At 35.2% G+C, this 24,742-nt stretch overlaps 1 protein-coding gene across 4 annotated transcripts; it reads left to right on the forward strand.

Annotated features, from left to right (window-relative positions):
- Positions 1–3,989: 3,989 nt before the first annotated feature.
- LOC148615810 (solute carrier family 22 member 16-like) lies at positions 3,990–24,066 on the forward strand. Of its 4 annotated transcripts, none has more exons than XM_088582425.1 (9): positions 3,990–4,212; positions 4,856–5,166; positions 16,828–17,249; positions 17,885–18,112; positions 18,420–18,554; positions 19,505–19,587; positions 20,364–20,481; positions 22,573–22,645; positions 23,427–24,063. In XM_088582425.1, the coding sequence occupies exons 1-9, from the start codon at positions 4,137–4,139 to the stop codon at positions 23,619–23,621; spliced, it is 1,641 nt and encodes a 546-aa protein (XP_088438551.1). In that variant the 5' UTR covers positions 3,990–4,136; the 3' UTR covers positions 23,622–24,063. The 4 variants fall into 4 exon arrangements, with proteins under 4 accessions (XP_088438551.1, XP_088438552.1, XP_088438553.1 ...); XM_088582426.1 differs by lacking the exon at positions 3,990–4,212 and adding an exon at positions 4,396–4,552 and having other exon boundaries at positions 23,427–24,062; XM_088582427.1 differs by lacking the exon at positions 3,990–4,212 and adding an exon at positions 4,407–4,552 and having other exon boundaries at positions 4,865–5,166.
- Positions 24,067–24,742: the final 676 nt, after the last annotated feature.

Genomic DNA, 24,742 nt, shown 5'->3' on the forward strand with positions numbered 1-24,742 from the left:
TAAGTTAATGAAATGGTTAGAAGAAAGGGAGGTAATCAAAGATGAACAAAATGGTTGGTTCAGTTTAGTTGAGTTTAAACATATTTTATTCGCTTATAAACAAATTTGGATCAGACACGAGTTATTCCAACTCACAAGGGTCTTCTCCATATATTAATATAACAAACAATACATTTGGTGCAATAATAATATGTGTAAAGCACACAAAAGTAATTTAACTAATATACATTAGAAAGAATATAAAAGAGAAATTAGAGTAAGTAAATTACTCTATACTGAAACGATTGGTGAATGAACTGTTATATTTATTTTTTTATTTTTTAATTTGTGATATTTGAGTTTGTGTATTGTATAGAACTACTAAAGAAAATAACAGTAATTTTGTTCTCACCAGTATCTGGGAAAGTATCTATGTATACTTGACGCTGCTCAGTGTCTAATGGGCACTCTAAGAAAAAATGAATACTATCCTCTACAGGCTCATCACAGGTGCAATTCTGGTCAGGCACCAGGTTCACTCTGAACAGATCAGCTGTTACTCATATGACGAAGTCTAGCATGAATATAGTATGCAGGTGGTTTTTAAATCGGGTGTTGATTTTTTAGTACCCTTTTGAAATTTTCAATTGTAGGTATGTTTCGTAACCGAATGTCTAGAGTGTTCCAAAGGCGGAAGGAAAAAAAAGAGAGTACAAAAGTTTCAATGCGAGTTTGCGGATAAACATAATTAGCTTCATTTCTCAAATTATATCTAGTGGTATATACTTTCCACATCAAAAGTAGAAATGTTCATCGAGGAAAACCAAACAGGGAAGGCATAAAACTGGTATATTTGGATTAGACAAGAATAAATTGCTTTACCTATTAAAAATTAAATTCATGACACAAAACTACATTAAATTTATATCAATGAAATTCCCAGTGAAATTGCCATTATTCTTTACATCTCCTAGAATCTCCATCCAAAATTGACTGCATTGTCTTCGGAGAAAAAGACCAGAACATTTCAATGCACTGGTTCCCTGTGCTTCTGCCATAAATAATGCTTCCCTGTCGACCAGTTAAAAAACTCTCGTCCATTTTCAGTTCCCATATCGCTCCTCATGAGGTTTGGACGACCTTGTTTATTATTAATTGCTTCCAAGTAATAGCCAGCTGTAACTCTGGGGTTGCTGCTGGTTTTGTATGCTTTCAACCAGATCAAGTTTCTGGAAAGTCCATCTATGCATCCATAGATACAAAACACCATATTTTTTTAGTTTATCGTAGGAATCAAAGTGCCAAAAAAATTCGGACCACGCGAAAAATACCGAAGTCGACGTTTAAGTCTAAACTGTATTCCTCTTGGATCTAATATTTGCATTAACACAATAATCGTATTCCTTGAGACACGCATTCCACTTTGGATACACCTCAAGTGCATAGAACAATAACCCAACTGACTACCATGGTCAAGTTGTTCTTCAATGAATTCTGCAAATTCAAGCAAATCTGTATATTTTTTTTCGTCAAAACAAACCTTTTCTAAGAATCCTTTTTAATGTTCTCGTGCTTATAAAAATGTGATAAACTTGTGCAAGACATTCCAATATTTCTGCATATCTGAGCCATAAATCAAAATAAAATCGGCAAATAACTTCCCGTTGCATTATCGTTCGAATTTGAGAAATAAATCACAGCGTTTAGTCTTGTAAGTATTTGTTTAGCAATTACTTTATACTTGAATATGAGTTGTAATTCGTGATATATCCACTTACTGTATCTTCTATGTCATCCATGTAGTCTTACAAAACGAATTGTGCACTTGTGATAGCCTCGTTCTGATATAACAAATCAACTAAGAGGTAACAATGACAGTTATGTCGTTATAAGGAGATACTAAGTCGTTTAAACGAGTTATGAAGTCATTTAAACGAGATGCTAGGTCGTTTAAACGAGTTAGCTATGTTGTTAAAACGAGATACTAAGTCGTTTAAACGAGATGCTAGGTCGTTTAAACGAATTTGATATGTCGTTAAAACGAGCTATAAGTCATTTAAACGAGATGCTAAGTCGTTATAACGAGATACGAAGTCGTTTAAACGAGTTAGCTATGTCGTTATAACGAGATACTAAGTCGTTTAAACGACATTCCGGACAGAAGATCTTGGGTTAATATAGACTTAGGGTGGACTAAAGAAAAAGACACGAGTGTTTATAAATGCTTTAATGACACTAATCAGACATATATGTGCTAGGTGGAACTTGGGACTCGGATTGTTTTAAAGTCCTGAGTCGAAAATATTTTTATGCTATTTTAAAGTCGAATCAGTAGAGACAATCAACTTAGCTATTCACTTGAGTTCGGCATAATTGAAATTTTAACTCGATTTGTATCGTTGATTATCATTTTGAACGTATTCTGGGACTATACATTTTTTACTGTAAGAATTATCATTTCCTAAGTTCGTTGTATAACTACGTGAGAATGTTTTACTTAGATATTTACTTCTTATTCTGTTATGATTGATTGGAATATTGTCTTGTCCCTGTTCAACGTGCGTTGATGGTATATTGAACAATCAGTCAGTGTATGCCATATCACAGTTTTATGCTCGTCTTGTCTCTATTCAAAGGACGGTAACAGGGCTGGTAAAGCCCTTCTATGTATGCCATGTCAGAGATTAAGGCCTACCTCTATTCAATGCGCGATAATATTGATGGTACAGTCCTTCAAGATATGCCTTACCACAGATTTAGGCTTTTCTTGTCAGTACTAGCCAAGGCGCAAAAATAGCAATTATACAGTCCGTCAATGTAAGCAATGTCATAGATTTAGGGTCTATCTTATCTCTATTCAAGGGCGGAAATGGTGCTGGTAAAGTCCATCAATATATGCCAAACCACACATTTGGGCCTGTCTTGTCTCTATTCAATGCGCAATGATATAATTGCCCAATACGTCAATATATGCCATGTCACAGATTTCAGCCTATATTGTCTTTTTTCAAGTCGCAGTAATAGTGATTGTACAGTCCGTCTAAATATGCCATATCATATAATTAGGTCGGTCTTGTCTCTATTCAAGGCGCAATACTAGTAGATATACAGTCCGTCAATGTATGCAATGTTACAGATTGAGAGCTTGTCATGACTCTATTAAAGGCGCTGTCTTTTCTCTATTTAAAGGCGCGGTAATATAATGATGGTACAGTCCGTCATAAATGTGATGTCACAGATTCAGGTCTGTCTTGTCTCTAATCAAGGCGCGGTAATAGTGATAGAACAGTTCGTCAATATATATCATTTACAGATTCTTTATTTAAGGCGTGGTAATAGTACTGGTATAGTCCGTCAATATATGGCACGTCACAGATTCAGGCATGTCTTGTCTCTGTTCAAGACGCGGTAACAATGCTAGTACAATCCGTCAATATACTAGTATGCCATGTCACAGATTTAGGCCTGTAATGCCTCTATCCAAGGGGCGGTAAGAGTGATGGGACAGTCCGTCAATATATGACATATCTTAGATTTAAACCTGTTTTGTCTCCATTCAAGGCGGTATCATTGGTAGTACATTCTAAAATGTGTGCTTAAATAAGTAGTTTTTTATGATAAATTCCTTACTTGGGAAGCGAATATTTTTATGTAGTTCTAAAAATACTACATTTGTTGCTACCAACTGCGAATCATTTTTCATCCTTTAGTACAAAAATGTTTTTTTTAAGAAATAATTATATTCTATCGTTTCTGCAATTTGATAATCCCCGACGGATGTAGACAGTCTTTATGATACCGATGTACCACAATAAGCTTGTGATATGACAAGTGTCCACTGATAAATAGTCAAAAACAATAGTATCATTTAAATGACAATTTAGTTTTTATCTTTTTACTGGTCGTTCATTTAAATTTCCGGGTTATATCGCCCTTTGTATTCATTCACTTATCGCACAGTGACTGTCGTGACAAATGTCATCGCGTTTTTTTATTGTTATCAATTTCTAAATTGGGCTTTGATGTAGGATATATAAAAAATTGTCATGAAGACTATACAACGTGATGATGACGTATATCACACAGTCAGAACAGAGCCGTTTCAATACAGTTAGTTATTATACTACGTGAAATTAGCGTCATTCACCATTCCTTTTATGAGGTGCAGCAGGGGCCTAGCGCGTATTAAATTTTGCCGAACCAATCGAGATTTGGGTGCCACGCCTCTTTACAGTAAGTAATTTAGTGGATAAAATAGTACATACCACTAAACAAACTCAACGTAACAGTGTAGCCATAAATCACGTGAGGTCGATGTGACTGGTAAAGTAAAAGCTATTTTCATGTAATAGTCGGTCAGTTGTTGACGAGATAATTCATTTGTTTAGATTTTACACTGAGCCCCTTTTCTTTTGAGTAGTATGTATAGGACTAAAACAGAGGTCACGAAATCACATAACTATACTTTATCATTTTTTAATCACGACAACAGAGAAATGAATGTAGGTATCAACACGGTTACATTTCGGAGATTGTACGTATACCGGGAAGAAAATTTCTATTGTATAAAACGGTAAGTTTTACCTGTTTTATCATCACATATTAACAATGAGAAAAAAATATCAAATTAAAAAATCGAATTCTGTCCCATCCAATCACCTGTTACTCAGAACGTTTGTACCTTGCTACGTGTATTTTATGACTTGTGCCAACCTCCTACAAATTGTACGTTCTGCTTTTGTTAGTAATCCAGTGGTTTGTTCGTTTGTTGTTTTGCATTTTGCGTGCGTGGTTTTGTTAGTGAATGAATTGTTTGCTAAAATGTAATTAATCTACCCTTAACTTTTTTTTAATTATTTGTCCAAAATTTGTTTAGTTTTCACAGGGGAAATGTCTACAATCAGTGATTTTCTTGAGGAGACGTTGGAAGCATGCGGTGGACTAGGAAGATTCCAATGGCTTCTGATGGCGAGTATAATTGGCGGGAAAATATCGATCACGTGGACAACTTTAATGATGTCTTTTGGTGGTGCAATACCAGACTGGCACTGTGAGTGGGGAAACGGAACAAAGACGTTTGACAATATAACAGGAAAATCACAAACATGTAGCTCACCAACTAATTATAGTGAATTAACTTGTACCCGAAAGATTTACGATAATTCCATGCATACCGTTGTCAATCAGGTATAGTAATAATGAACACGTGATGTTTGTATAACCTTCCGTTATTATTAGGTCAAGCTTCAATATTACCAAAGCTCTGGCTGTCAATCACGTGTCAAATGTTTTCTTAGGGTGCTACCCTTAAAACATATTCAAATTAACTGGCACATGCGTGTCGTGTTAAGAATGTTGACATTACTGATTTATTTACCCGTCATCAGTGAATGATGATCTTCTTGGGTCGTGAACTTTTGATGATATGAGTTAAAAGACATTTGAATTACAGAAACGGGAAATAAAAAGTAAAATTATTTTGATTTAATTTCTTCTGACTCTGCAATCGTACGTGAGTACTGATCTGTCGGATTTGGGAAAAATAATGTGACATACAAAAAAGAGAAATTAAAGCAATTCTTTAAACACTGCCCACACTTTTTTGAAATCATACCAATCCAACCTAGTTCATTTCGATACCATGTCCATGCATGCGGATACCATTTTTATTGCCAAGATTGCATTTCAATTGAAATTTCAACGTATTTTAAGAAGATCCTCTCTTTATTGACAATTCCCTATTTGCTAGAGATTTTGTGTCATATATAAAAAAATGACTTTCATCGTTAACAGTCAAAGACGCTTATTTTGATTCTGAAAATCGTGATTTACCAGACTACGGGAATAAAATACGTTTCCGATGCTTCATTGACTTTGTTACCTTTATAATGGTCAGTTAATTTCCTACATTTAATGGCACATGTAGTATATAAGTACATGTATGTGCTAGTGATGATTAAGTAGTAGTTGGATAATGTTACTAGAATTTTTACCGTAGCCGAAGTGTAGACCTAGTGCTTCTTATTAGGCAAATATGATTTGATATGCGGTGAACTTTACATCAAAATTGGACTGATTTGTGCTCGTCTGGAACTCCCAATTACTCTCAAGGGAACAAATTGTGCTCCGCTACTTGCTGACATATTCCTTCACTCTTATGTTGCTGAATTAGTAGTTGATCTGGTCCACATAAAAAAAGAATATCTTTTCGCCAGATCTTCGCTATGTAGATGACATATTGTCTTTTAACAATCCTAGTTTTGGGGATTTCATACATCCCGTATACCGAAACAAAATTGAGATAAAGGACACGACAGACACTATGAAGTCAGCCTCATATCTGGACCTATACTTAGAGATCGATAGTAAAGGAAAACTAACGACCAAACTTTACGACAAACGTGAGGACTTTCATTCTGAATTGTCAACTTTTCTTTCATCTGTGACAACATCCCTTGATCACCTGCGTATGGAGTTTTCATATCAAAACTGATACGTTTCACCATAGCTTGCCGTAACTACGCGGACCTTTTTGTACCATAGTAGACTATTACAAATAGGCTTCTGGAACTCGGTTATGTTGCTTCAAGATTGACGTCATCACTTCAGAAGTTTTAAGGTCGTCTTCAAGAACTCATGGATCGCTTTGTTGTCTCCATCTGCAACATGAGAGCGAGCCGATTTGTTCACCGTGTCATAATTTTCAGTTCCCCTTTCGTCTATCCCGGACGTGATGTTTTATGAGAAACTCAACGGATGTCCTAGAAAAGCAGGGGACGCTTACCCTGCCGGTGCACCTGGTCCATGCTCCTAGTTCTTAGTGGAGTCCGGGTTATTCATTTATTTTTGTTTCTTTGTAACTGTTTTTTTTTTTACTTTTTTTTTTGTTTGTTTTTTTGTTTGTTTTTGCTTTTTTTTTTTTTTTGTTATTTCATGTCTTTTGTTGTATGTGTCTTTTCCTGCCTACCCTTTATCCTTGGAGTGTATTGTTTGATTTCCGCTAAAATCTTGGTTCCTTTGTTCACTCTTACAAAGAGTTGTAGCCGGACTTTCTGTCACCCATTGTACGTCGCTCGATCTTAAAGAAACTGCCAAAGTAAAAATCAAAGCACCGAAGGTGCTGAAACTCGGAAGTCGCTTGGCGTGCAACCTGCAAGGTAGGTTCCCGATGTTTATTTTTTAAGCAATGTGCTAGAGTGCCGGTCATGACATGGACTAAGGTTTGAGAATGTTTTTGGTGTTGAACCCATATTTCCCTTGCAACTTGCAACAAAACAAAACAGAGATGTACACAGATATCGTGAAAATAAGATTATTGCATTTGTTTACGTTCTTGAGACCTTAAACTTGAAAAAAGGCAGCTGATGATGTTGATTGTGACGCTTCTTGATAAAATGATTTTCATTATAATACCATTCACGGGGCATAGTTAACATCCAACACCACCCAAAGAGAGATAACTCCAATTAAATTGTATTGGCTATTATTTATCTTCTTTGAAATTACTACGAGGCCAAGCGCAAAAAATAGTTTGACAATATTTAGCTGAGAATTAACACTTAAAATGTTTGAAATATCATTCATTTGGGATATCGGTGAAATATTTGAAGAAAGCATTTCCGTCCGTGAAGTTATCTGCCGGAAGCCCTTTTGTCATTCTTATACTAACAATACTCGAAGCCACTGACGTCACTTCCGAGTAATTATTATTGTTAGAATGTTTATCTTTCATACAATTGGTAGCTTCCCGACAAGGCTGCTTCACTTGGCATTTATGAATTGATCACTGAGTCGTGCGAAATATATGCCCTGACTCGTTCCTTGTTTGAATACCGAATGAAAAGGGAAGCATAGCAAAATTCTCCATTATCTTGTTAAGTACGTGTATTTTAATATGAAATTTTAAAAAAGACTGTGCTTATCATTGTTTAAACGCGTCAAATATTTTAACAACTTATTGCTCACGCGATTTTTAACATGAATTTCATGCAGTGTTGCTTCAATTGAGAAAAAAATACATCTAGCATGCCTTGGCCTTACATATTTCATATCAACCTCTTCAGATAACACCACACAGGTAACAGACACAAGTTCATCAAAACATTGCAAATACCATACTGTCCGGCTACAAAATAAATAGGGCTTATTAAAACATTCAATCGTACACGACACTCACATATTATACTATCTAGGTTTGTTTTGTTTGTTTGTTTGTTGGGGTTTAACGTCCGAGCAGCAATATTTCAGCTATATTCAGACGATGAACATGAATAGGATGATAAAATGAACATGAAATGGTGACGAAATGAAAAAGGGATGGGACACAAGGACAATGGGGTCGACAAATTTTGATTGCCACTGGAAATAGGGAGAGGTCGGTAGGGTCGGGAAATTTAGCCTCCTGTGGCGGAGCCCTATGGTTCCTACTCCGGGAGAATACTACAGTAGGGTTCTTTAACGTGCGAGGAACGTGGCATATTTCCCAACACGGTGCACCACTATGGTTTGTGGTCAGGTTTTCCGTATTATAGCCTGACAACCCCAGCATGTAACACGTCAGGGGTACCCTATTCCACCACCTGGGACACACATCCCAGTTGCTCTGTGGGCAGAGCGCCCTAGCCCCCGGCTAGTGTTCTGAGTACTATTTAGTCGCCTTTTACGACAAGCTTAGCGCTGATGCAGGCCTATTCTTTTAACACCCGGACCTGCACGGGGCTATACTATACATTCTTACACAATTAAAGTCGTACTAAAACAATAATAGGAAAGTTTGCTCCTAGATAGTATAGGAGTAATAGGAACGTTTGCTCCTATACCATCTAGGAGCGAACGTTCCTATTACTGTTTTAGTACGACTTTAATTGTGTAAGAATGAGGTACTTTTTAAATCAAAATTAAGGTTACATTAAACAGTTTGATTGAGTTGCAGTATTGCTAATACAAAATTAAAACCTAAAACAACAGTATTGTCACGACCCTTATGATAATTGTATTTTTTTAGATGTGCTATGTTTATTATTGTTTAACATTCATCCTAATGTGTATTGATTGCTTTGCTTATTATTTTTAAATGTGTAGTTGATTCTGTAGAGTTACAGGTGAATGTCCTAAATTCTCACCTGTAATTATTTATAGTTAAATACTGTCATATTAAAAGCATGTTGACTTAATACTTGACTGATTCCAGTACTATATAAGCTAGGGTTTTTCATTGTAAGTCGTTCAGTCTCTAGAAATACACAGAGAAGAGTGAACCCCTGCCAGAAGTACACGGTAATTACTTAAATTAATTAAATATGACAAGTGAAACCGTTTTAATTACTAATTAAGGGCTGAACCATTTACCACATACACCACAGAACAATGGTAAACATCTAACCATGGTTTCATGGTAAGCATTTCACCATAGTTCGTGGTAAACATTACACCATACTTGTGGTTAACATTTCACCATAGTTTGCGGTTGACATTTAATCATAGTTTTGTGGTAAACATTTCACCATCATTTGTGGTAACCATAAACCATTATCGTGGTAAACATTTAACCAACACCAGTGGTAAAATCATTTCATAACCACTATCTTTGGTCACATTCCACCACGACTTTTGGTTCACATTAAAACTACTAAGATGGCGACTTTACCCACAAACATGGTAATACTGACCACAAACTAAGGTTAATTGAATCACTCTTTCATTATAGGATCACCATCAGTCAAGTCTAGTCAACATTCCTTGGTTAGTTATTGTGTATTATTTTGAATTAAATCTCATTGTAAATCGTATATTTCACCATCAAATAAACGTTGTATTCTTGAAGCTCTTCATTTTATCAAAGGATGCCATACTGAAAGCTCGTAAAGACACTTATCAGATCTCAAAATTGTAGCGTTAGCGAGCGCGTTACAGTGGTACCTCCGACGGGACACTTAAGCTTGAGTGTCCTATAAAATAGTAAAATTAATATTTAGATAACCATGGCATCATTTGATGATGGAACTAAGCTCGAGTCCCATAATGAACAAGTTTTGACAATTGTTTATGAAATGGTTGACAAGCAATTGCAATCAAACCAGAGAATGTTGGCTGATGTATGTAAAAATATTTCTGAAAAGATTTCTGATGTGTGTAATGCAATCAGTGTAAATAGTGACACTGTAGATACACTACAATATTCACGGAAATGTTTTATTGAAACCCAAGAATAAATTAGAGATAGACAAAATGAAATGAATTGTGTACAGGAAATAATTCATTGTAGACAAGACAAATCATTGAAAAGCAGTATAAACTGAATGAACAGTTTGAAAAGTTAGCCAAAGACTTCTGTGCTTTTAAGCAAGATACTATAGATAATGTTGCAAACATAGAACAATCTGAAATCAGACTTTTTATAAACTCTAAAATTAGTTGAATACCTGTTGCAATGCTTGTAGATACTGAAGCTAGTATTACAATTCTAAAAACAGAGTACATTCGTTGTTTGCCTATAACTGTTACTGAGAAAGTGGAAGTGGTTACATCATCTCTTGTTTCTGCAACGGGTGATAGAATCCCGTTTCATGGCAAGTGTATTGTTAGTTTTGATATTGATAACCGGCATATTGAAGATGAAATTTTGTTTGCAGACATTCAAAATGAGGGGATTATTGGCTTTGACTTTTTAGCTAAGCATAGATGCAATATTTCTCTTGAAACTTTTGAATTGATATAAGGCGGTAAACATACCATTCCATTACAAAGTTCAGGTAGTGGTTTTAATTGTTGTCGTGTGTTAATACACTAGAGCACAAAAATTCCACCGAATACTGAAACTGTAATATTAAACGGTAAACTATCAGTTTGCATACACCAAGATGAAACGGTGATCATTGAACCAATTTCAAACTTCATACAAGATATGTGTCTCTTGTTAGCCAAATCAATATTAAATGGAAACAGTACAACTTTTTCTTTGCGAGTAATGAATGCCACTGATATCGAGGTTAAGTTGGTAAAGGGTGATACAGTAGCTATATGCAAAACTGTTGCTAAGATAGAATCCAACACTCATAACATTTCCACATGCCATGTCAAGAATGACATAGTCTCCCTCCTCATCTCGCTAAACTACTTGAAACTTCCTGTCTTGAATTGAATCCAAATCAGCAACAAAAATTGAAAGAATGACTTTGCAATTACGCAAATATTTTCTCTAAATCTCCAACTGATATTGGAAGAACTAACCTTTTGAAGCACAAAATAGATACTGGTAATAATAAACCGGTGCGTCAACCGCCTAGACGAATCCCTTTCTCAAAACGAAAGGAGGTCCAACAAGAGATTGAGGATATGAAATTCATGGGTGTGATCGAACCCAGTGAAAGTCCGTGGTGTAGTCCAATCGTTTTGGTTCGTAAGAAAGATGGGAATTTAAGATTCTGCATTGATTTTAGGAAAACAAACGATCTCATTGTAAAAGATTCCCATCCTTTGCCACGTATCGATGATACCTTGGAAACTTTATCAAACTCATCTTGGTTCTCCACATTAGATATGAGAAAAGGATATTGGCAGGTCGAAGTTGATGAAAATGACAGACCTAAAACGGCATTTGCCACAGGGAATGGGGGTCTATTCCAATGGGTTGTCCTACCATTTGGATTATGCAATGCCCTATCAACTTTTGAGCGCTTATTGGAAAAAGTTCTTTCTGGTTTGACATATCAATTATGTTTGGTATACTTGGATGACATTATAATTTTCGGAAATTCTATTGATCACGAATCGGCAAAATTTGCGTTTAGTATTTGATCGAATCAAAAATGCAAATTTGAAATTGAATCCTGACAAATGCGAACTTTTCAAAACTCGAGTTCAGTTTCTAGGACACATCGTTTCCAAAGAAGGGATTACAACAGACCCTGAAAAAGTTCAGTCAGTTCAAGATTGGCCAATTCCCTCTAATATCAAAGAAATTCGCAGTTTTCTTGGCTTATGCTCCTACTATCGTAGGTTATTAGAAATTTTTCCCACTTAGCTACACCATTGAATGAATTACTAGAAAAAGACACCATTTTCGAATGGACAAAAGAAAGAAATCAATCTTTTAACGATTTGAAAACAAAATTTACAGAAGCCCCAATTTCGGCATACCCTTCAGAAGATACAATGGATCAGTTCATACTGGATACTGATGCGAGCAATTTTGGAATTGGGGGTGTCTTATCCCAAATTCAGGATGGGCAAGAGAAAGTTATAGGTTATTACAGTAAGAGTCTGAATAAGGCAGAGAGATCTTTCTGCGTAACCCGGAGAGAACTACTTGCCCTATTAAGATGTATCCAACACTTTAAATGTTATTTGTATGGTAGACCATTCAAATTGAGAACTGATCATGGTTCTCTGAGGTGGCTAAAACAATTCAAAAATCCTGAGGGTCAACTGGCCAGATGGCTTGAGGCTTTATCCGAGTATGATTTTGTTATAGAGCATAGGAGAGGGCGTAGTATCTTAAATGATGATTCTATGTCTAGAAGACCATGCTCTGACAAATGTAACTACTGCAGTTAAGCTGAACAGAAGGAAAAGGAAAGTGATATTCCAGAAATGCAAATTCAGAATGATCATTCAGAGAAACACATCCGAATGGTAAATGGGACAATTCGATCCAAGAGAACACAGACTCGGATATGTCTGTGGAGGAAAGATACGTCTGGAATTTACTAAATGATTAAAGAATAGATTATGAAATTCTGACGATAGAACAGAGAAAAGACTCAGATTTGGAAAAATATATAGATTAAAAATCGGCAGGAGACCGACATCTTTGGGAGGAAATCTCACACCTTTCCCCAATGTTCAAATACTATTGGGCAAGGTGGGATTCTATATATCTCAAATCTGGGATACTCTACAGAAAATGGGAGTCATTCGATGGTACCCAAATAGATTGGCAGTTGATACTTCCTGGAAATTTTAGAAAATTTGCTTTCGAAATGCTTCATGAAACACAAACTTCTGGTCATTTGGGCATAACCAAAACTCTTTCAAAACTAAGAACACGATTCTTTTGGCCGGCAATGAGAAAAGATGTTACATACTGGTGTAATATTTGTGACAAATGCCCATCAAAGAAAAGAGCCCCTCGAAAAAACAGGGCTCCTTTCCAGAAATATAATGTGGGGTTCCTCTAGAAAGAATTCCTATTGATGTGCTTGGTCCACTTCCAATATCAGACCAGGGTAACAAATATCTTCTTGTTATTGCCGATTATTTCACTAAGTGGGTTGATGCTTTTCCAATGCCAAATCAGGAGGCTGTTACAGTGGCCAAAATATTGGTTACCAAATTTGTAGTAATATTTGGTGTCCCAAGGATTTTACATTCCGATCAAGGTACTAACTTTGAATCGGCGGTTTTCAAAGAAATGTGTAACATTCTAGGGATTGATAAAATCAGAACTACACCACTGCACCCTGAAAGTGATGGCATGGTGGAGAGATTCAACCAGACTTTTGAAAATATGTTGTCACTATTCTGTTCAGAAAACCAATGGGATTGGGATATTCATGTTCCTTTCCTAATGATGGCATATCGATCTTCAATCCATAATTCAACAAAGATTTTTCGAAATCTAATGATGTTTGGAAGGGAGATTAATCTTCCAATAGATTTATTATTTGGTTTTCCAAAAGAACAACCAAAAGAATCTGATTCCGACTATGCATATCAGCTCTCAGAGTCTTTGGCCGTTATTCATAAGTTCGCTAGGGAACGTTTGGAATTTGCAAGTAAAGCTATGAAACGAAACTATGATCATAATGCATACTCCCAAGAGTTTAATGAAGGAAATTATGTATGGTTGCATAATCTTACACGTAAAAAGGGCAAAAGTCCAAAACTACAATGTCCATGGCTAGGTCCTTATAAAGTTATCAAAAGATTGAGCGATGTTGTATTCAGAATACAGGAAACTAAAACATCGAAACCAAAAGTCGTACACATAAACCGACTCAGACCATACAGGAGAGAAAACCAACCTAGCTGGTCCGAAACAGATCACTTGTCAGAAACATCAGAGTCACAAAGACTCGAAGATATAGATGCAGATAGTGTTAATTCAGACAGTTGTCAAATGGAAATTGATCCAGACGATAATATTTCCTTTGACATACAACCTACGGTTGAAACAGATATTAACACTACTGAATCTCTTTTACCCACAAAAACTGACAGAAGGGGTCGCATTATAAACAAACCCAGAAGGTTTGATGATTTTGTTTAAATTCATTCTCTTTGTTATTTCCAGATGAAAAGTATATATCAATGCACCATCTGTAAAGAGGATGACAAATACAATTCGTTCAAGATAAAAGGGGCTATAGAGAGCCATATAATGGAACGCCACACTACCTTTAGCTGGCAATGCATATACTGTCAAGTTGTCACCACAAGAGAAAATGGAAGACATGCTAGGTGTTCGAGGGGCGATAGACCTGTAAAATCTGAATGCTTCGATAGGAGTAATGGGAACGTGGGAGAACCAGCAAAGTCAGCCTATCTTAAACACAAGAAGGAATTTACCCCAGATAAGATGGTTGAGAAGAAGATTGAAGGAGATCTAGATACAAATAAGAAAGGATCAAGATCTTGGTCTCCAAAAAGGTCGCCAAAGCGACAGTGCAATTCAGCAGAGAAGCGTAGGCATACAATTACATCCACAGTCACCAAACCTTCTTCCACACTATCTAAACCTGATATTGTCGTTGTAGTAGACCAGACAGAAAGAGTAATAGAGGAATCAAATCAGGTAGAATCAAAAAGGTCTGAGGAAGATACAGAATCTGATCAATCATATCACGATCATGACGATGAATAGGTACCTAGAATTGTAACGTCTCAAACTCTGTACGACAAAGATGTGGAAGGAGAAGTACTTTCATGTCCGTCAACATGTGAAATACAATCGCCTAAGCGTCAACATACTTCTGTAAATGTAGAGGAAATACCTAAAGCTACCGTAGATCATGTTGCTAGAATGTCTACAGATGCTCTAGCGAAAGCCACAGATGACTTTAATCGTGTCGTATACCAAAGACTAAAATTTATAGAAGATCGTCATGTCATATTGAATGTTGGAAGAGAACATTTTCATACCTCCACAGCTACTTTACAACATGACCCCAGTTCTGTGTTAGCTGTGTTAACAAACCGTAGATATGGCTATGACGGCCGTCGTCAAGTCTTGATCAGAATCCCAAACACTTCATGTTTGCTTTGGACTATTTACGCAATGAGGGAGTTCTTGACGTACAAACTTTGCCTCACCGTTTACCACAAGGAACGGGTTTTTATATATATATATATATATATATACGTCTCAGAATGTGACGACTCCATTCGCTACACTGCTACATCGGATCAAATTGATACAAGGAAGATATATATGTAAACGTATAGAAAGGTCTGAAAAATTCCCAACGATGTTGGAACTGTCACATTTTTGGTCGTTCCCTCCGCGGGACTCGGACTCGTACCGCTGTGACATCTATGGCAACACCGCCTGCACAAAGTCCAGCGCCCTAGACCACTTGGCCAGCTAGGCTATATAAAAATATAGCTTTCGCTGGCCGGGTCATTCCTCCTCGTACAGTCCTAGATTAATATTAATCCTATGAGGAGGAATGACCCGGCCAGCGAAAGCTATATTTTTATATAGCCTAGCTGGCCGAATGGTCTAGGGCGCTGGACTTTGTGCAAGCGGTGTTAACGTTAAAAATAGAAAACGAAAGTATAAAAATAAATTGTATAAATAGACAATCTAAATATAGATTTATCAATATCCATTAATTTTTTAATGTCCATTCAATGCCGCCTTGAATTTTTTAATAAAAATTTCTTTCCTTTATTTCTCTTAGAGAATCACTATCTATGTTCATTTTATAGAAAGGAAAAATAAAAAAAAAATACCGCGCCCACAACTTGCACAAGTGTCTATGTGAGCGCTGAGCGGGACTTGTCTATATGCCTCCTCCCGAACTTGTTGCCGATGTACCGTCATCCTCTTCGCAAGCGTGTTCCCAGTCTGGCCTATGTAGATTTCATTGCACATAGGACATTTAATGCTATAAATTAAATTAGCACTCTTGCAATTCATGTTTGCATATATATATATATATATATATATATATGTGTGTGTGTGTGTGTGTGTGTGTGTGTGTGTGTGTGTGTGTGTGTGTGTGTGTATATATATATATATATGCAATTCATGTTTGCATATATATATATATATATATATATATATATACAATGAAGTAATACAATATAGAGATTCTTGAATAAATTGCAAACTACATTGTCAAATAATATATATATATATATTATTTATATATATATTATTTGACAATGTAGTTTGCAAGTTATTCAAGAATCTCTATGTTTGTATTACTTCATTCGTAAGGAAAATTATCTAGATGACTTTCCTTCACGTTGACGTGTATCACTGTGACTTTCCCCATTTAATTCCACGTATTGCTCAAATATAATAGATACATGTTCTGTAGTTTTTTTTATTATCATGTTGTCAACAGTCAGTTATTAACAACATAAAGTTTACAACTTAAATGAAATCATTTACAAAGAAACGAATAAAACATACAATAAAGAGTTAATTATTTCCTTTTTGCAGTGAAACTTGGTGTGCGACAGTGTCTTTCCTTTTTTTAAGTTAAGGCTATGTGTAGTGACGAAAGTTGGGCTTTGGGTATGACAGAATACCTCCTTTTTGAAGTTGGAGCTTGTGATTAAATATTTTCCTTTCATACAATAGGACTTTGTGAGTCAATATTCCTTCGTTTTTTACAGTGGGACCTTGTGTGTGACAGAGATTGGATAACGCAGACGTTTACTACAATACAGATGGGAGGATTACTTGTAGGCGGATTAATCGGCGGTCAAGTGGCTGATATCATTGGTCGTAAACTTTCCTACTTTATTGCAATGTTTTTGTTATTTTTCTTTAATCTAACAGCTGCTTTTTCAAACTCATGGCAGTTGTTTGCAGCTTTCCGTTTTTTCATCGGAATCTCATGTGGGTTTTACTTGTCCGTCTTTTTTGTTTTTATGACTGAGTTCATGCCAACAAAATATCGACCAGTTATAATGGCGATTCCCGCTTGGCCAGTTTGGGCGGCTGCATTCGGTGGGGCGTCATACTTGATACATGACTGGAAATATCTTCATATTGCAGCAGCAGTAGTAACAACACCATTTTTCTTCACGTGGTGGCAAGTATATCTAAATAAATCACACACAACTAAAGTTTGAAAAATGTTATGTTAAAGGTTTTATATATTCATAGTTTTTGGCAAAACAGTTTCACAAAGTAACAATAATGATAATAACACATATTCTTGCAAATTAAAAATGTTATACAATAATACATACTTCTAAAGGCTTTTTACTGATACTTTTTAGCACTATACTTTCTATAGAAATCTTCGAAAAGACGAAGTGAAAGTTCAAGCCGATTGAGTATGTTTTACCCTGATACAGATTTCATCGTATAGTATAAATAATGATGGAAATTACACCGGGTTTTCCATAGTTGCCTAAAATGTTGAGTTGTTAACTTACCGAGATCAAGTACGTTTGATATTCGATATTCGAAGTTCTCAGTATCACATTGAATATCAAATTTTTTTTTTTCTTTTCTCTTCGATATTCGTTTGACATTCGTTTCCAGGATATATATATAGAACGGAATTGAATATCAATGAAATGTTTTTTGTTCGATATTCGTTTGACATTGGTTTCTAGGTTTTATATTGAATATAAACAGGATGTCAATATCAAATTGAATATCAAACTGGAATTTTTGTACTGTTCGAAATACTACGAAATAATAGAAAATTTCCATTAGGATAATTCCAGAGAGTTTCCGATGGTTGGTGTCAAACGATAAAATTGATGAAGCACAGGAAGTTATTAGAAAGATCGCCCGAATCAACAGAGTTCAGAAACCCGACACGTCAAAACTTGGGTATCTTGCCGAAAAATCAGTCTCACAAGACAACCGGAAGTACACTTACTGGGATATAATCAAGAATTGGGATTTTCTTAAAAAGACTTTACTGTTAGCCGTTGCTTGGTATGTATATTGTTTGAAATCTGACACACAAAAAGCATCATATCTGGGTATACCTCTCCAATTTTAACCTTTTATATGTAAGTTACTAACACTAAGATGCTTGATGACTTTATAGTTGGACGTAGTTATTAAATCTTAAAAGAAAAGAAACTGACTGTGGAAATGATTCATCATGATATGATCCAACGCAACTCGTGTGATGTATTTTTTTTTATTTGTCCTTATATCACTGCCCAAATTCGGACTAACATTAGTAGAAAAGAAACAGTCCTGACTGAATGATTAATACTTTATACTTCAATTCTAGGATATCATTTGGATATGGGTACTATGCCATAGCATTTGGTGTACAGCAGCTATCAGGTAGCCTGTACCTCAATATGTTTTTGTTGAGTATTGTCGAAGCTCCAGCTCAAGTCATAACATATCCATTAAATAACTGGTAAGGCATCATTTGATTTTTTTTCTTGTGCCATTATAGCCACATTTACATAAACTGACCATACTGAAATGAGTAACACCTACATAAACTGACCATACTGAGTAATCATAGGTATTACTACATAGTCTTTTTACTTAAATGTCCCCTTTCTAACAGACAAAGTTTTTGTCTACTTCGTAAAATAATGTCTCTCTTCCGAAATTTAAACTTTGTACATATTAATTTATGCTCTTTTTAATTGAAATAATATTTTCCTTTTCTCGGCTTTAAGAACATATAAACTTTAAGTTACTGCATATAGTAGTGGTGATTCAATGAGTAGGAAAAAAACGAAGAAACAATTCTTTTCCGGTTTACTGATGCTATATTTTTACGCAACGATAATCCTTTCTGTTTCATACATTCATCCCCCAAAATCAACCAATTCAAATAAATTCAAGACCGACAACTCCTGCTAAGAGCCAATTTCACACACAATATATATAGTTTTATCTTGAAAGTATTTCAACAGCTAAATGACAAACTACGTTTAAGACTGGATATATGCAGTCCGTAAGTGTTTCTGAATTAAAAATAAAATTGAATTCAGTGGGTTTTTGACATGCATGAATCACCTCTTATTTGGTTTAGTCTACATTTTCACATCAGTAGATAATGTTAGGAATATATGAATTTTGCAGTTGTCTAACATCGTCTCTAAAATTTATTTGGCTCGTTTTATATTTATTCAGCGTTTTACTTTGATAAAAGAAGCGAAATAAATTTTAACCACAAGTTTCATGAGAACAGTTTCAATGAACATTTAGTAGCTTCACCAACGAAATGTTTTATCACTAAGGTGCTTTGAGTTTGATATCAGAATGTCATAAAATAAAACGTTTTGCTGAATATTAAGGAGTTATTTCCCATAGGTGTTGTGTACCCCCTTAAGTATGATAGTTAAATTTTAGTTTGGGAAGAAAGTGGACGACGTTTATGTTTCTGGTGTTGGCCACAGTTAGTGGTACAGTTGTCGGAGCAGTACAAATGTCAGGTACAGATCCCGGTTTCATATCAAAATTTCATTTCTCAAACAGAAACTGAAATACTCAAAGCATTTCTCAGCTAAAATTGCAACCAATCGGATGACTTGAGGAAAAACTCAAGGATTTGATGTAATTCTCATTTGAATTTTTTTTTATGAAACCTAGACAATGTCCCTCAAAAGATGCTGTAAAGTTTATATAAATACGGCTTCATATATTTGTCGGAGTTAACCTCATTAAATGTAAAAAAATATTAAAATCACATTAGTTTTTTCGAAGACGGGACGTATAGGTGAAAAACCAAGACAACAAACTTTTGTACACTTAGGTAGCCTTGATAGTGGCCAAATTTTTTGTGCATTTTTTTACTTACTTTTTTGGTAGGTGGGGGATATTTGACAGGGATCACAGTATTTCTAGTTGATCACATAAATTCATGAAAAGCATGTGGACAAGTTAAAAGGGCAACGGGCGTATCGTGCGCTAAAAGCGCAGCTATTTATTATTTTTTGGTCCCATTTATACAGGATGAAACCTTATAAACTACATGAATCGAACGCGTAATAGGAATGAGCTATTTACTAGTACGTTCCGACTCCGATGGTAAACACGTTTTTGCAAATCTTCATGATTAAAAATTATATCAAGTAAATAAAAAACTGAAATGGCGAAACTCAATTTGATTTACAAACAATTTATCATTTATATGCTGTGTTTTGGATGAGTACACATATTCAAAAACATGAAACCTAACGTATGTGTAAGTATATTTTATTTGTTGTAGACATACCATCAAAAGGCCTAATCATCAATGGTTTTGCTATGGCAACTAAGCTATTTTTAGCTGCTGGATGGTGCACCTTAATGTTGCTCACGACTGAGTCGTTTCCTACCGTTGTTAGGTAAATATTTATGAACATTTTTTTCCGACGCAGTCGATATAGTTTCCCCTTTTAGCCTTTGACCTTAAAGATGCTATTCCATGGAAATGCAAGTCTCCTGATCGCAATTCTGTTTCCCGATTGACCAAATACTAATAACTTAGTGGCGTTCGAAAAAACTGTATCGAAAATTGAATTAGCGTGCCATGTGTTATTTTCTGAATGAAATGTAGAGAATTATAAGTAAAAAGAACATGTTTTACTGCGTCAGCTATCTCTTTTTAAAGATAGTATACTTGTTATGTTTATGGGGGTACCTTTAATCACGTGGTGCGCACTAATAATCTTGGTTATTTCCATTACACATATTACAAATAGACAGATTGAAAATTGGATAATTATTTGATATGAGGAGCAAGTGTAACCTGTAGGAGGACGAAGTTGAATGTATTGTTACATTTAACTAGAATTCATTGCACATTTTGTTTTTGTTAAAGATAACAAACTATGCAAGATCCTTACTCGGTATTAAGTGTTAAATTCCTATCAGAGTGAAATCGGATTTCAGTGCTCCTACGTTCATACTAGTAGGCTAAATTCCTATTGATCATCGTTATAAGGACTATATCTAAATTTTAGTATCTTAAGACGCTGTTTCTGAGAAAACCATGCAAAACCGTCCAAACTCAGAGACAGCATATTTAAAATGAGTAAATAATCAGAAAGCTGATGACGTCACTGTCACGAATCTAATATTTTTGTACCATTTTGCGTTGTGTAGACCACTCACGATTGGAGTAAAACAACAATTCGTCCAAAAAACGGAACGAAGAACACAGAAAATTCATCCGCCGTTGATGAAAATATTTTAATGAATAATATGCAATGACCATGTTGAAAAAAAAAATCCACCCACCAATGATAATCAGTCTATTGTTCAATAATTTGACATTGGCGAGGAGACTTTTCTAGGTCATTCAACGAAGACGACCCATGCTAAGTGTGCAGATTAAAGAAATTGAACCTGAATGCCGTGAAAAAGATGGTTCAATCACGTCACACACCAGTGCGTAATATCAATTATTTGTAATGGACGCCAAGACAAAAATATATCTTACCTAATAACCACCGAATGACTTCCAAAAAATTCCGAAGAAATACAGTTCGATATACAAAGATAAAAAAGATAAGCAAAATCGTACCAAAATGTTAAAACTTCCCATTACCGTCTATAATTATTATATCCCTAGCAACGTAGTTGCGGAGGGTATAATGTTTTTGACTAGGTTTGCGAACTTTTTTTTTTCTTAACGCTTGCGGATAACGAGCTGATTTTTTGAAATGTGAGGGTATCTTTCGTTCCAATCTGCTGATTTTCACCGAAATTACGAGCCTTTTGAACTTTCTTTTTTTTTTTTTATTTCAAATACTTTTCATTTAGAGTCCAATATATGTGGACGCATGGCGTACGTGAGCGCTCTCACTAAGGCTCTTTAATTTAGACGACCTGTAGATATGTTAAAGGGATTCGGCTAACGCCTCTCCCTCCAATAGAATCGACTGACTGTCTTAATAACCATAGACGATCAACTGGGAAATTATAGTGTGTAAGTGGTAAACGAAATTGTTTTATCAGAAACATTACTCCTGGAATCAAATCAATATATAAATTCAAGTACGGAGGCAGAATGTCCAGTTATTATACTTATGAAGGGTAAAAACTAAATTACCGAACTGATAAAATCCAGGCAGTCCTCAAAAGGAAAGTCCGTAAACAGATGGCAATATCAGAGTAAAAACCAGAAAATTGGAAACCACCCCAATGATCGTTTCCAGCAGTATATCCTTACAAGTTACAAGATGTTTAGCACAAGTATCATGTCGATTGATATTTGTTAAAAGCAGCATGATGCTAGTTAGAAGTATAACGATGGAAGTCAAAAGTATTATTATACTTGTAAAGAGCACCATGATACAAATCTGATGACTAAGTTTCACGATGAAAGTTAAAAGCATCGTGATGCTTGAAATTTTAACACACAGTAAAAGAACCATCTTCAACCTATTCTTCTAATATACTTCTATCTCAGAAATATTATTTACAATATATAGAAATATGGGATATGGTATCCAGAACAGTCTAACCCGTGTAGGAAGTATGGTTGCTCCACAACTTGTGTACCTGGTGGGTATACCTCTTGTAATCAACTATCAGATAAAAGTCGGATAAAGGTCACCATTTATAAATGGAAAATTAAACTGAGAAATGGAAAGTAATCGTATTCTTTCGTTTTTGATCAATTTCCAGTGAAGACAGCGCCACGTGGCCTTGTCTTCACTGGCAAGGCCAACCAATCAAAAGCGAGGTAAAAAAAAAGTTAACATTCCGCCAAAAGTGCATTGTAGTACCATGTCTCAGAAAAAAAATATTCCGAAACTTTCTTCTGTTGAACCACACCATTTCGTCTCTATTTTATTATTCTTAGCAATTATACAATAATTGATTTTATTAAGGTAATTATTTTTGACTGACATAACACACGGGCGCATTAATTTGCTCCATTTTTCATCGGCATTCATTCATATAGTTTTAGTTATTATAGACGAAAAATGTAGGTTATTGTACTCTTCTTGTGAATGGTGAATATCTGGAATATCTTCCAAGAGTGAGAGAAATTCTACGTCTTTACCTCGTTCCGCAACGTTCCTCTCGGGAAAAGACGGAATTTATCACACTCTTGGAAGATATTCCAGATCTTAACTACGCACTCGTTTAAGAACATCATAATCTTTCTTCGGTATTTAAGAGCAGTAAAGTTCATGGTATCATTAATTACTTTGGTATATATTAGATAAAGATAGAAATAAAATTTTCTTTTCTATGAAAAGGAACTTTATCTTAGAAGGACAGCTATTATCGGTAGAAAATAAATTAACGATATCGCATTTTTTGTATTTATTGACAGAGTCAACATATCGATGGCCTCATGTACATTCTGATAGGAGTTCTGATGCTGTTGTCAGCTATATGCATGCTGGGGATACCGGAAACACGCAACAAGTCTCTGACTGATACTATAGTTGACACGCCTAATAATGATATCCCAAAACACTATAGCCGTAGTGATGGTGTAAAGACTAATAGCAATAATGTTATTTGACGTTATAAAAATGCCAACATAATTGTTTGTGACGCAATTCATTAATAATCTGTTCCCTGGTCCTCTTTTTCCGTATGCACACATATCACTTTGATTTGTTTTAGGAAGATATATATACTTCTTCCAAGTTTTTTTTATGTCTATCCCTGACATAAAAACACACATACGACGGCTTTGATTTTTTTTTGATTTTTTTTTTTTGTAAGCTATAATAAAGATATCGTGTTTTATAGTTTCCATTTAAACAATTTATTTCTGACACACCCATATTTTGTGAAATTGCACACTTGGCTTTCTGATTACAAGAGATATCGCACGGCTGATGTCAGCTGTTTACTTTCACTGTAAAAATGCATTATGTGGCAAAATTATTAGGATCAAAGTAAAATTAATTGGTTAACTGTTTATTTTTAGGTATTTACCTAAATTTGTTATTTTTAAAAAAAATATCAAAAACAAATGCGTTGTTTACTTGGCCACTTTAATGTATACCAGTATATTTTTAAAATCAAGATGTAGAGTAACTCACTGTGTGGGAACGTCTTCAACTGATACAAAGAAATGTAAAAAAAATAATTTTGGCAACTCACTGCATGCAATGTCATGTTTAAATTTATAGAACACTGAAAAGAGATATCGACTTCGGCTACGGGCTAGCTTTTTGTTACGAAGATAAGAACACATGGCAACACATGATACTAATAGAAACATTAATTATATTTAAGACCTCCTGCATTGTGTGTGGCATGAAGGGGTTGGGGTTGGAAAACGATTTTCACCTAAATAAATCTTTTCACAGATGATGCTAATTAAGCACTTAAAATACTTGTTTCTAATTGGCAGATATTGGTGGGACTAACAATTTAAATGTACCAAAAATATTATACCCAGTTGAAAATCAACATGCAATCAAAATAATATTCATAGCCGACTTCATTTAATTTAGGCTTCTTAATTCGATTTATTTTTTTTTTCTTTGTTAACAAAAATATAAAAGAGTAATCAAGGGAACCAATGTTATAGCGGTAATCAAAAGAATGTAATCCAGGGACAAAGACCAGACATGGAAAACAGACATACACAACAAAGAACATAAAGTAACTAAAATCATACATACAAAG

Source organism: Perna viridis, chromosome 5 (genome assembly GCF_037379345.1).
Source record: "Perna viridis isolate PV_CMFRI_1.1 ecotype Kerala chromosome 5, ASM3737934v1, whole genome shotgun sequence".
Taxonomy (NCBI): domain Eukaryota; kingdom Metazoa; phylum Mollusca; class Bivalvia; order Mytilida; family Mytilidae; genus Perna; species Perna viridis.